General features: G+C 53.7%; 1 protein-coding gene across 7 annotated transcripts in view; it reads right to left on the bottom strand.

Moving 5' to 3' along the window:
* Positions 1-965: 965 nt before the first annotated feature.
* The window catches only part of MAPKAP1 (MAPK associated protein 1), a 197,901-nt gene continuing 185,375 nt past the window's right edge, over positions 966-13,491 (bottom strand). For all 7 annotated transcript variants that reach the window (XM_080669694.1, XM_080669697.1, XM_080669695.1 and 4 more), the window contains 2 exons: positions 7,572-7,669; positions 966-2,413 (listed from right to left, as the gene is read on the bottom strand). In XM_080669694.1, the coding sequence (XP_080525820.1) occupies positions 2,288-2,413; positions 7,572-7,669 (224 nt within the window). In that variant the 3' untranslated portion in view covers positions 966-2,287. The remainder of the gene's footprint in view (positions 2,414-7,571; positions 7,670-13,491) is intronic.

Here is a 13,491-nt window from a genome sequence, read left to right on the forward strand (position 1 = left end):
ACTGAGGTTCAAAGAAGTAAAGTAGCTCATCCAAGGACACACCAACCAGGAGACAGAGCTGGACTTTGAGCACCATCTGCCCGGCTCCAGGACCTGCTTTTTAAGAGGGTGCTGGATGAGCCGTTTTACATCAGTTGGTGAGAAAGGGTGGGGCAGAGTGCCCGAGGGTGGGACTGGACTGGGTGTAGCCTGATGGTGCCCAGCTCTCCTGAGGCAGAGGACCATGGCCTGGCTCCTGTGCCCTCCTTCCTGGGCACTGAGGAAGCTGGTCTTGGCAGCTGCCATGGGCAGCCTCTTCGGCTCTGAAATTCGAGGGGTCAGCTTGGCACAGCGGGGCCTCCTAGGGAGAGGGTACTACTGGGGAGCACCATGGAGATGCTGTTAGGCAACTGGACTAAGTGAGGTGACAGATGTCACGTCCTGCTGCCCAGGCACTGAGCACGTGCTGTCTCATTCAGTTTTGATTCCAGCTGGGAGAAGTGGGCATTTTCATCCCATTTTACAGACCTGGACACTGAGGCGCAGAGAAGTTAACTATTACCTAGAGGTCACGAGGCTGGTGAGCAGAGGAGCTGGGACTGTGTGCAGCCACAGAGCCTGCACACACGGCCCCTCCCCACCCTTGGGTGCCCACAGGGAGCGGAGTGTAAACAGTCCTGATATCTGGCTGACCTGGGTGGTGGTTACAGTGTTCCCCTTAAATGGTCCCTTCCGTGGACACGTCTCATGTGAACTGTGTGTGTGCTGTAACGCACCTTACGAGGGTGTTGATTTTGTAACGGAAGGAGGCGATGATTTCAATGTCCCCCGAGTGCAGAGGGCCATCCTGTCTCGATCAATGTGAAGGAGGCCCCGGTGCGTTTCCCAGACGCTCAGTTCCACATCCACCGGCACCAGGTGATCACCGTGGTCACCGTCTCAGGATGACATACTCGGACTTCAAGGATTCAAAGCAATACGCAAAAGACGGCATGTATAGGACTTTTATTTTAATATTGAATATGTCACAGGGCTTAATGACCAAATTAGTCATTTACGTTTTTCAAAGATATCGAAATATAAAATTGCTGAAAATTCAAATACAGATAGCAAGCTACAAATAATATGTCTTTTGTTTCGGGGGGGGAGGGTGGAAGACGTTAGAAAAGGCTGCTTCTGTTGGCTGAACAAAACTCAGGAGGAAAGAGGAATTCATTAAAATGACCCGTGTGCAAAGAAACGCACTCGACTTTGAATGCTGTCTTCGTCACATCTCTTCCCGGACAATTCGGAAAACAGTTTGAAATGCAGGTCCTCCATACAACTCCTGGTCCCTGAGCCGGGGCCGGTGTGGGAGGACGTCGCCTGGGAGGGCCCGGAGGCTGTGAAGACCGCAGAGGCAGCTGTGTGGCCAGGCGTCCGTGCTTCCCGCCCCGGAGCAGGCTCACTGCGCCCCAATGTAGTGAGAGCAGCGGCCCCCAGGGTGGCTCTGTGAGGACGGGAGGAAGGGAACCGAGGCCTCCCAGGTGGCAGAGCGGAGCAGCGCCCAGGAAAAACCCACACGTGGGCCTAATCGCTCGTTGCAATGGACACTTGCTACTTAAGGATGGAGACCACTTCTGGTGGGAGCCGAGCATAACCTGAAGACCAGCACGCCCCCCGCAGCTCCCCCTGAGGTCGGAGGTGCTGGGACGAGCTGGGAGAGGCTGTGAGGGGAAATGGCACCGCCTCGGACACACACCACTAGGTCCCCTTCCTCACCTCAGTAAGACTCCTCAAAGCACTGCACTCATTTAAACAAATGGCAGAGTTAAAACTATTGACTGAGCCCTAAACATTTCTTCTGAGAAATCGAGCCACAGCTTTTCCAATCTGCCTGTTCAATATGGGAACAGATTTTAAAGCGAATAACATAATCAATCCTCTGCCCCAAAGAATGGTCCGTCATGCCAACCGTGATAAAGAGGACACCTGTTTATTAAAAGGAAAAAGAAATGTACATTTTTGTTCTTCAAGAAATTTGATCAAGTTGTAAGGAACTGTGCGGGCGTGGCTATGTACATCTCGGCGGGCGGGGCGGGGCGGGGCGGGGCGGGGGCTCCTCTCGGTCGCCGGCCTGAGCACTGCTACTTAAAGCCGCTGCTGCGGGGGCTGCGGCCCGTGGAAATGTCCCCAGCCCCGTCCTAAGGGTGCCGCCCTTCCCCGGAGCCCGCAGCCCTGCCCTGAGGACGGCAGGCCGGGGTGGGCGCTGGCCAGCTGGCCCCAGAGGCGGCTCTGAGCTCCGGAGCAGACAGGCTGGAGGCCAGTGTCACTGCTGCCCTGACTTCTTCTCCTTCTGGAAGCTGAAGCTGGTGCGTCGGTTCAGTTTTCTTTGTTTTTGAGCAAAATAGTCAGCCCGGGCGGTGCTTGCTCGTGACTCCAGGATGTAGTTGACCTGGAAGCAAGAGGACACACGCGGTCACGCGCCAGCAGCCACCCGCTCGCCCAGGGCGACAAAAGACGGCACGTATAGGACTATGAAATGTGTGAGCACCCTCAGGGGCCTCCTGGGCTTGGGGCCCAGGGTCGCAGCAGCCCAGCAGGCTGGGCCGAGGCTGCATTAGGATGGGAGACAGAGGCTTGGAGGACAGTGCTGGCCCGGCCTGCCCGCCAGGCAGTGGGGGTGCTTTTCCGACGGCAGAGCCCGCGTGCTCACACGTGCTGCCTCCCAGAAGGCTGTGCACCCCGGGGTAGCACATAACTTCCCTGAGCCCCACTTGCCTCGTCTGAAGGACGAGAATGTCGTAGGAATGAAAACCAAACCAAATCAAGGCTCTCCATTCAGCGCCCACCCCCCCCCCGCCCCCCGGCAGGTGCAGAGCTCCCCACGATGGTGCTTCATTTCACACTCACAAGCTCCCCGAAGCCAGGGCTCATCTGAGAAAAGGAAAGCGAGGCTCGGGGAAGAGCGTGGCACTGACCAGGACCACGCAGAGGGCAGGGCAAAGCTGGAGAGGGGCCGAGGACGCCATGGTGCAGTGCCCAGCCGGCCGCCTTCCCGGTTACGGCTCGGACGAGGGGCTCGGCCTCCGCACGCTGCTGCTCTCGGGGTCCTTTTGTATCCCCACACACGGACCCGCCACATGCTGGGGGGCTGACGGTTGCCAGCATCTGCCACGCCTGAGCCTGGCCCCATGCTTGGTTCAAGGTCTATATGCTGAGAAGCCCACAGCCTAGGCAGGGGTCCTCAAACTACGGCCCGGGGGCCACATGCGGCCCGCCGAGGACATTGATCCGGCCCGCCGGGTGCCGCTGCCTGTCCTGCTTAGCAGCCGACTCGTCCCGGGCCCGCAGTGCGCATAGGAATTTGTTCATAGTTTTTAAACTACAGTCCAGCCCTCCAACCGTCTGAGGGACAGTGAACTGGGCCCCTGTTTAAAAAGTTTGAGGACCCCTGGCCTAGAGTGTCCACTAGCATGACAGAGTGACAACAGATAGAGCGGAGCACAAGGGAAGGGGTAGCTGCTGAGGAGGATGGCAGGAAGGCCTGCAGGGGGGATGGAGGAGCGAGGGTTGGAGAGAGAACTAGGAGTGTGGGGCTTACAAGGGCCGGGGGAGAACCACGGGCATGAGGCACAGCAGAGGCACACAGTGAGGGGTGTCCCTGGAACTGCAGAAGCTCAGTGGCGGTCAAGGTGAGGTGGGAGGAGCCTGGAAGGGCAGGGGTGCCGTGAGCAGACCTGTTCCCAGCGGCGAGGACCAGCCCCTGACCGGGCAGCAGCGGGGCTGGAGTGCTTTCCAAGGATTAAAAAGCCTTATGAGTGGGACGCCATTATCACCCCCAAAACGTGCAGATGAGAAAGCCGAGGCACGGAACAGTAATGACACTTCCTCAAGGTCACAGAGCACGAACAGTAATGACACTTCCTCAAGGTCACAGAGCACAAACAGTAATGACACTTCCTCAAGGTCACAGAGCTAGCGTCTGGGCCAGGATCCGGGTGGGGTGAGTGTCGGGCCCTTGACTGACACACCTTCCGGTTCTCCAGGCCCCACCTCTTCAGAGGCACCCCCACCCCCTCACACCCTGACACCACTCCTCCCACTGCCCCCAGCTCCTCTGGCTGGAGCTTTTTGTGAGCAAACACCATTTCTCTTCACTCTCAAATATGTAAGTTATGACTAGAAACCTGAATACTTTGGGGTACAGAGGCCAGCCACCACCTCTATTGATTCTCCTCTGAGGTCCACGTGCCCTCCTCCCAGAGCGGGGGAGGCAGCGAGGGACGGCACTCCTCACAGGGGGCCGAGGCTCCGACACTGTTCCCTCCAAACTTTCTGCTCTGATAGTCGCCAGCAGCAGGCATTAAAGGCTGGTGTGTGCGTACAGAAGGCCTGACACGCTTGGCCCACTGCCTCGCCAAGTTACCAGCTGAGAGCAATAAATCATGAGGCCGCAGGGCCGGCTGACGATCGGGACACTCCAGACAGCGTGTGGAAATAAGGTTTTATCATTCTTAATGAGAGCAATCTTTGCATTATATCGTTTGCACACTCAGCCAAGCCAGTGTTTTCGGCACATACAACTTGACAAAAGCATTTCAAGATGATCCTTAAGTAGCCAACTATTTCCTAAATTTGTTATCTTCAGTGCTTTGTGATAATCACATAGATAATTTTAATGGAAGATTAATGCAATAATCAAAAGATAAAAACGCCCTTTGGTCTGCCATTAGCTGGTTAATATGCTGTGGCTTAAAACTTGCACAATTTTATGCACTATGGAGTGCTTCACTTTCAATGCATTTTACAGCTCGAGGCATAAAAATATAGGGAGTTTTCATGGCCAATAAAGCCACAGCCTCCATCACTCGATCATGAGAAGAACCCGATTTGAAGAGACCAATGATTCCTCCGAGATTCATCTGCAAGCCTGCAGAACCAGGGACCACACGTGGCTTAGCTCAATTGTGTCCCGGCCGGGAAGGCGTGGCTCAGGAGCGCCTCAGCCTGCGTCCAGCTGACGCCCCGCCCTCTGCGCTCGGTGGTCCTGGGCCTCTATCTCCTCATCTATAAAATGGGGGTAAAGAGCGTCCACACTGCAGGCCGGTCGTGAAGACGGAATGAGATAATGCAGTTCTGCTCAGTAATGGGAGATATTAATGTTTCTGCACAGGGAAAAACACAATGAGAAAAAAATAACCGATGGAGAGTTGCCTGCTCGTCATAGTTTCTTTGACATCAGCCTCTGGCCCTTGTTTCCTCGTTCAGTTTCAGTCGAAAGTGCTCATTTTATGCAAAATACTTGAATTCTAGAGCCACCACGAGGATTCCTCGTGCCTAAGACCGAGCCCTGAAGAGCCTCTGATGGAAACATTTCTGCCAAAACCGGACAGGGCAGGGGCCGCAGTCACTGGGTGCTGGTGCGAAGCTCACGCAGACACCGTGGGAACGGCCACAAGGTATTCAAATGGCTCTAGGAGTCAGAGACAGGAGGAGTGAAACGTCATCTTCCGGCAGGCCGTGGCCCTCAGCTCTCTAACTAACCAGGCCTGCGCACACGTGATTCTCCCAGAGTCTCGTGCAGGAGGCAGTATTTCTACGAACAACTGATATGAAAGCAGACATTTTAGGGGCGGCGATGGGCCTCGGGGATTCTGCAGGAAAGCATCTGCTTCGGGGAGCGTTTGGTCCTGCGAGATGATTTCTCTGCACTTGCTCTTCCACGGTCTCATACTGAAGTCATAAACCTGTGTTTCTGTCATCAATCTGCTGTTGTGAAAATTATTTGATGTCAAACACAGGATTATAATTTTACTAGAATCCTTCTCAAGTCTTGAATATTTTAATGCTGGCTATAAAAAAAGCCCAGCCCTGACAGGGTAATGGAATATTTCTTTACCTAGGCCCTGAATACTCCGCACAAGTTCCCTGTGCTGCGTGGTGACGATACGGAAGTAACTCTTAGCTCGCTGGTTTTAAGCATCTGGCAGGCGCTGTCCCCGTGGCCGGGGCCCGGGGTGGGGTGAGGGGGAGCTGTGATCCAGGTGGTCCATGAACCTGCTGGCCCCCCCGCCAACTGACAGTGCGACTCTGTCTCCGCTCCTGACTGTCCCCCCAGCATCTTTTTAATCCTCATCTACTACTTGTGGAAATCTTGTAGCCATGAGGACTTTGCCTCAGCATCTTTCTGTAAAACAATTCCATTCAGCTCCCTAAGTCTGCACACTCTGGGGGTTTAGGAGCACAAGGTCTGGAACCTGGGGCCAAGTTCTGGCTCTGCCAGCATGGCCCTGGCTAAGGTGACTTTCTCCTGAGCCTCGTTTCACCTAGGCAGTGGGAACCCTTAGACATCGCTGCCCACGGGGTTGTGAAGAATCAATGAGACGGTATGTCAGTGCTTAGCCCGGCCCCGCACTGCGCAGGCCCCTGGTGGATCTTTGCTGCTTTCGATTATTATTCCTTGATGATTCCACTCTCAGGAAGAGAATGAGTCACCATCTAAGCGGGCTTATCGCATCTCATTGGATTTGTGTTCTCACAGGCCTGTGTGGTGTGGGTCAGTGCAGCTGCCATGACCCCACTTAACAGGCAGGGAAACTGAGGAACCCAGAGGCAATGCATCTCACAACTTAGAGCCGCTCTGGCTTTATGACCTGCTCTGCCAAAGCAACCCTTTTTCTTCTATCTGACCACTACACCTGAATCAGGTGGAGGAAAGGATTCTGTTTGGAAGTCTGAGAACCACAGTCCGGGGCTCCTGGAGTGGTGCCCAGGGCAGCGGCCTGCAGCACCTGGGAGCATCTTAGAAACGCTCACCTCAGGCCCTCCCCCGGCTCCTGGGCCAGTAAGACCCGGGGCAGCCTTTCCGAGTCCGGCCCGCTTTGGGAGGTTCTGTGTGGCCTGCCCCTCCAACCTTCCTCTGCTCCAGCACAGGCCTGGTGCAGCCTCCCAGCCACGCTGTGCGGGGCCCGCCCCTCTGCCCCTCACAGGCTGCTGATAGGTTTTATGTGTAATGTCCGTGTCCTCTGATGGAGGAAGAGCTCTGAGGGCAGGGGCTGGGTTGGCCCCGCAGCATCTCAAGCACCGGCCCGGCTCGCGAAGGTGCTCAGCGAGCATTGTTGAGCGGCGGTGACATACAACTCTACATCGAGTTAGGTGTGTTTTGAACAGGTTGCTAAGATTACCGTGGGTACAGTAAGGTGTCTTCAAATAATGACAGTTTCCTCAGAGTCTGCTCCAGGAGCCTCCAGGGGCTTCTGGCAGTGGATGGAAGGAAAGAAATGGTGCCTAAGGAGGATAAATAAGTACACGAGGAATCAGGATTTCTTGGGGGCTAGGAGGAAGCCGATGGGCGTCCTGCTTTGGCTAAGTGGGCGGAGGGCAGCTGAACTGTGGTGCGGCCCTGGGTGCAGTCCTCACAGGCAGGGTTCCTCCTCCGTAAAACTGGGCCTGAGAGCCTTGTCCTGTGTGTGCGTGTGTGTGCGCACGTGTGTGTGTGCACGTGTGCGTGTGTGTGTGGACTGAGGGGGTGAAGGAGATGCTGCCAGGCCTGAGAGCCACCCAGCAGAAGCCAGCCCTGCACACCTAGTGCCGGGGCCGAGGACACTCACCTTGAGCATGATTTCATTGACGGTAGCAGCGTCAGATTCGAAGTAGAGGTGTTTATAGTCATGATTGCTTAGATACGTGAGTTTAAATATTGCGTGACCTGGAGAGAGAAAAAACAGTGCTGAGGGGTTACCTACAGGGCAGACCCCCCTGATTCTCCCGTCATTCCAGATCAAGTGAGAGCAAGTGGAGGCTGTGTGGCAACTGGTCTTCACAGTAATTCATTTTTCTCATTACAGGCCGGGGAGAAATGGACAGTAAAAAAAATAAAACTATCAGGTCAAATGGCTAGTGAGGCCCCTTCTTACTCTGGAGTGTGTTCAGGGCAACATCACATTAGGAAGGCGTTAAGAACCTCTTCCACACAATAATTTCATGGAAAAGGTGGTATTTTTGAGGTAGAAGGCCAATTACCTCCCAATTATTGCTCTAAAAATAACTGTGCTTGAAGTAAAATGAATGAGCAACAGGAAGGAGCAAGCCCGACAGTAATGGCATTATGAGCCTTCTCCATGGCCCTGGCTCCTGCTGTGAGGGGAGCCGCGGGCTTGTGACCCTGCAAGGAGGCTGCTCCCACGGCCTCAGCCATTTCTCCCTGGAAGGATGGGTGGCCTGGGGGTGCGGGGGTGGGCAGTGGGCAGGGGGAGGGTTGCTCTAGACACGGCCAAGGACAGCTAGCACTTCCCACAGCAGACCGACCTCAGGGGTCCGAACCTCTCAACTGCCCCAGATCCAAGTTCTCACACCCCTTCCCCATCACCTTCAGAATAACCATGCCATTTCTGAGACTGCCTCCTGCTTTAGCCTCCTCTCACGCCACTGCCCGCACATGCCACAGGCCAGCCCACTGCACACCCCACCTGCCCAGGCCTGGGATCTCTCAGTGACCCATCTGGGGAAAGCCTGCCATCCCGGGGGACTTGGTTCAGCTGGTACCTCCGTGAGCAAGGTTCCATAGCTACACTTCCAGGCACACTTCCCAGTGACTCCCACACCGTACATACTGTCACCTGCAGCCCTGCCTGCCCTCCCCGTGCCTGTACCTGGGGCACACGTGCCAATCAAATGACCTCCTCTAAACTGAGACATAGATGCCAGCCTGTCTCAGTCCAATGGGAAGCTGCCCCTGCTCCATCAGCACACGCAGTCCTTGGGTTCTGGGAACCCCCTGTGGCCCCTCTTTCTTAAGGAGAAAGTCCCGTTTCCCCTTAGGCTAGTTTGAAACATCTGACATAGAGGCCTCAGAAGCAGCCTTGCCCAGTCTGCTGCAGACTCCGTGCTGATAGAACTCGAATTCAGCATATCCTTCTATTAGGCCTTCTCATCCGTTGTCCTTTTAATTGAAACAGCGCTGGTCATAGTTATTAATTAATAATATATCACCCATATTACCGTAAGTTCACCTCTTTCCCGGAGAAATTTTCTTGAGGACTTTATTTACAGTAGGTAATTCTTCAGATCTCCAAAAATAAACTGATATATGTTGTACATATGTGGCCAGAAAAGTTGAGCTGCTGGTATTTTATCCTGGAAACATCATGATATACTAATTGCGACTATAAATTCTATATGGAAAAAATCAGCTAATAATTTCTGAAAAACCTCACTTTCAGTCATTTGACAAATTTAGCCTGATTCTAAATGGTGGCACTAAATTGTCAGAATTCTTAGCCGGAAGCTAATCATTCTGTTAACACGAAGTTCCTGTTTCTGGTAAGAAAGTGAACCTCATGTGGATGTAGCTGCACGCGTGCATGGGTGCTCCTGGATCGTCACAGGCCCACCTTGGACAAGGGTCTTGGTGATATCGCCGAGGCAGAACGCGGCCGCCTCTGCTGGCCATGCTGTGAGCAAGCAGAACCGTCTATGAAGGTCACAGGCTGTGAAGGACAAACAGACACCCCTCTAGGAGGCCTTGCTGCTGACACCTGGCCATGGCAGACACAGACTCCAGGGCCTGGGGCTACAAAGGACCAGCAGGTCTCAGGGAGGCCGGCAGACCCGAAGCTTCGGGGTTCACTGACCACTCTGATAAGCGATCTCACGGGCTGTCTACACCACCTGCTCCCACTCGTCACTGACAAAGCCAAACCTCAAGCTGCCAGAGCAGGTTTCACCTGAATGACTGAGACACCGCTACAAACCCACCGCGGCTCTGGTCAGAGCTAAATCTACACACGGCACATGTGGTGAGCAGTCTGCACGGGCCTGGGAGCCTCTGGATGGAAGGGAGCCCCGACGCTGTCTCCATGTGAGCTCAGAGGGGAGGCCCGAGGTTCGCCTGCCTGACAGTCCCATGAAAAAGCAAAAAGAAATCATCCTAAATCAGGCCTCCTGAAAGCCTGCCCCGTGAGCACCAACATACCATCTTCTGTTCTTGTGTGTGCCCTTGCCCGTGCCCAGGGCTCACTCCGGAGCCCCTAGGGAAAGTGAGGTGGACAGGAACGATGAGTCCCCCCCCCGCCCAGCTCTCCGAAGCCTCTGACTTACTAGCATCTGCCTTCCCAGTGAAAGCATTCATGTCCCTGTGAGAACGGAGAAGTCACCTGCAGTGCCTGTGTTTGAATTTCAACAAAGCAGCCCCACTGTGACCATCACAGGCCACTGGGTTAGCGACTGGGTGAAGGTGTGGTGGGACAGCCGAGCAGAGAGCTGCCCCTTGCTCCATGGGGGGCATTTCGAGGGACAGCTCTGTGCATAGGCTCAGGTTAACATCACAGCCATGTTTTGTCACACACGGTCGACTCGCTCCGGGGATCCCGGTTTTGCTTGGGGCCAGAAGGGCAGTTTGACTGGGTTTCAGGCCCTGCCAGGGACATGGGCTAGTTCAGGGGTGGGCAAACTTTTTGACTCGAGGGCCACAATGGGTTCTTAAACTGGACCGGAGGGCCGGAACAAAAGCATGGATGGAGTGTTTGTGTGAACTAATATAAATTCAAAGTAAAGGAGCGGAGGGGAGAGCAAGAGAACCCTCCGCTCTTTCGGCTCCGCGGGCCGGATAGAACAGCCGAACAGGCCGGATCCGGCCCGCGGGCCGTAGTTTGCCCACGGCTGGCACTAGTGCAAGGGTCTGCTGTGGAGACACTGGGTGGAGGCAGCTGGCCCGGTGGGGGTCAGCTGGGTAAAGGTGGGGGTGGAAAAGGGTAAGGGAGGAGTGTGGACGAATGTACGGGGGCAGGAGGCGGCAGACAGGATCGTGTATAGCGGACAGCCAGGTGACTCAGGGCAGCTACAAAGGGCTGGGGTGCCAGATTCACCAGCCGAGGAAGCCACTAGGAGGTTGGTTGTAAGCTGGGCAATGAAGTAAATGGTCAGATTGTGCTTCTGGATGTTCACCCTCGCTCCCCAGGACCCGGAGACAGGGGGGACAGTGCCACGGCCACCAGGTAGGTGTGGATTCGGTTTTGAGCTGAACAGGGTCAGAAAGGATGCTGAGAAAGGAACTGACTTGAGAGCTATGAGAAGGGAACATTGGCAGGACTTGGGGAGACTTTTATAATAGAACTAGAGGCCTGGTGCACAACATTCGTACACTGGGGGGGGGGGGGGTCCCCTCAGCCTGGCCTGTGCCCTTTTGCAGTCTGGGACCCCTCGGGGGATGCCTGAAGTCTGCTCCCTGTGGGGAGTGGGCCTAAGCTGGCAGGCAGACGTCCCCTGAGGGGTCCTTAGCGCTGCCACGGAGGTGGGAGTGGCTCCCACCACCGCCACATCGCCCGCTAGCCATCAGCCCAGCTTCTGGCTGAGAGGTGCTCCTCCTGTGGAAGCGCACTGACCACCAGGGGGCAGCTGCTGAGGGGAAGCGTGAGCCCTGGAGTCAGTCAGGATGAAACCCCCGCTTGGCGGGTCCCCTGGGCGCTGGTCCCCAGGAGCCAGGCTGGTGGCAGAGGCGGCGGCAGCATGGTCAGGCATCGCACACAGCGCTTGGACACAGCAGGGACTCAGTGCGTGGTGGCGATCATTCTTACAACTGGGAAGAAACTGACATTTGAAGATAAAATCATAATTTTAGAGATTCTGTTTTAATTGGGCCTTCTCTGAGCAGACACGTGGTGCCACAGGAGTGAGTGCAACACAATGGGGTTCCAAATGCGGGGCCGGGGCCCTGGTCACACGCTCAGGGCAGACGCTGGACCCGCATCTGCTTCTGAAAACTGAATGGGAGTCTGGGTGTGTAAAAACGTATTTATGTTTATGTTTTTTTCCAAAGAGAAACAGAAGATGGAATGTAACAGCAGAAACTAATTAGTTGCACAAATGTCAGAAGGGGAGACGGCTGAGCTTTTGTGCTGTAATTTATCTTCTTAAACAAGAGGGTCTGCAGGAAAAACGGCTCTCTGGTCAATTCAGGGACGGCTATTCTACAGGGGCTATTATCACACAACGGGACGGCTAAGCAACGAGGGACGGCAGCTTATACACTCCTGCTAAGGGAAATGCCCCCAGGTGAGCACTGCAAATGGGGCAGGGATGACTGTTTGAGAGGAGGCTCCTTCGAACACAACCTGTCAGCACTCACCTACCGGGCCTTCCCAGCGGAACCTGCAGCCCACCTTTGCCTAAAGCCCTATGATTTAAAACTGAGAAGTTTTTATTCCTCTTTTTAAAAATTCTTTATTGTTGAAAGTATTATATATGTCCACCTTTTCCCCCATTGTCCTCTCCCCAAAACTGAGAAGTTTTAAAAATATTTATTAATTAAAGATAATAAACCATTATAAGTTCACATGAAAATGTATTTTTAATGGGAAAACCCTTATATTTCTCCAAAGTTTAATGAGAATGTGGCATTATTATATATATTTTGGTTTGTTTTGTTAATCTTTACCAGAGGGTAATTTTTTCCATTGATTTCTAGAGAGAGTGGAAGGGAGGGGGAGAGACTGAGAGAAACATCATGTGAGAGAGAGACATCGACTGATTGCCTCCTGCATGCACCCAACCAAGACCAGGATCAAACCTGCAACTGAGGTACATACACTTGACCGGAATTGAACCCAGAACGCTTCAATCCTCAGGCTGATGCTCTATCCACTGTGCTAAACCAGCTGGGGACATTATTTTATACTAGAGGCCCGGTGCACAACATTCGTGCACTTGGGGTGGGGTCCCTCAGCCCAGCTTGTACCCTCTTGCAGTCCAGGAGCCCTTGGGGCCTAAGCTGTCAGTTGGACATCCTTGGCGCTGCCGCGGAGGTGGGAAAGACTCCCACGACCGCCGCTGCGCTCGCCAGCTGTGAGCTCAGCTTCTAGCTGTGCGGTGCTTCCCCTGTGGGAGTGCACTGACCACCAGGGGACAGCTCCTGCGTTGAGCATCTGCCCCCTGGTGATCAGTGCGCATCATAGCGACCAGTCATTCCGCCGTTCAGTCAATTTGCATATTAGCCTTTTATTATATAGGATTTTTGAAATCTCTTTAATATTTGGTTTAACAGAAAACATCTGGATTATCCTACCTGCTTCTGCATTTGAGCATTGTGATATACTGTTTTGGCTGAAGCATATAAAGAAATGCCAGCCTCAGAGAGAAGTTTGGAAAAGGGAGGTATATTTTAAACTCCTCTTTCCAAATATTCCTTTGATGCCACACCAAACTTGATAAATGTTAGTTTCTTAAAGATTATTTATAATATGAAATCTAAAAACCACGTTAATAAACTTGTATTGCATTAAAATCCATCGGTCTTTCTTGCATTTCGAATGCATTTTTACGCTTGCATCATTTTGCAACATCAGGCAGCAGCCTGGGAAATACTAGTCCACTGAGTTATGCAGGTGTCCAAATGTTGGCACATTTCACTATACAACATGAGAAAATCACACTCATTAATATCACCACTGACCTCATCGGAAAAGTGAGCAACGAGAAGCCAGCCTCACGGTGCTGTATACAAGTTTCCCAAACTTCTAATTGTCACCTGAAAGC

This window comes from Plecotus auritus, assembly GCF_963455305.1.
Source record: "Plecotus auritus genome assembly, chromosome: 5".
Taxonomy (NCBI): Eukaryota; Metazoa; Chordata; class Mammalia; order Chiroptera; family Vespertilionidae; genus Plecotus; species Plecotus auritus.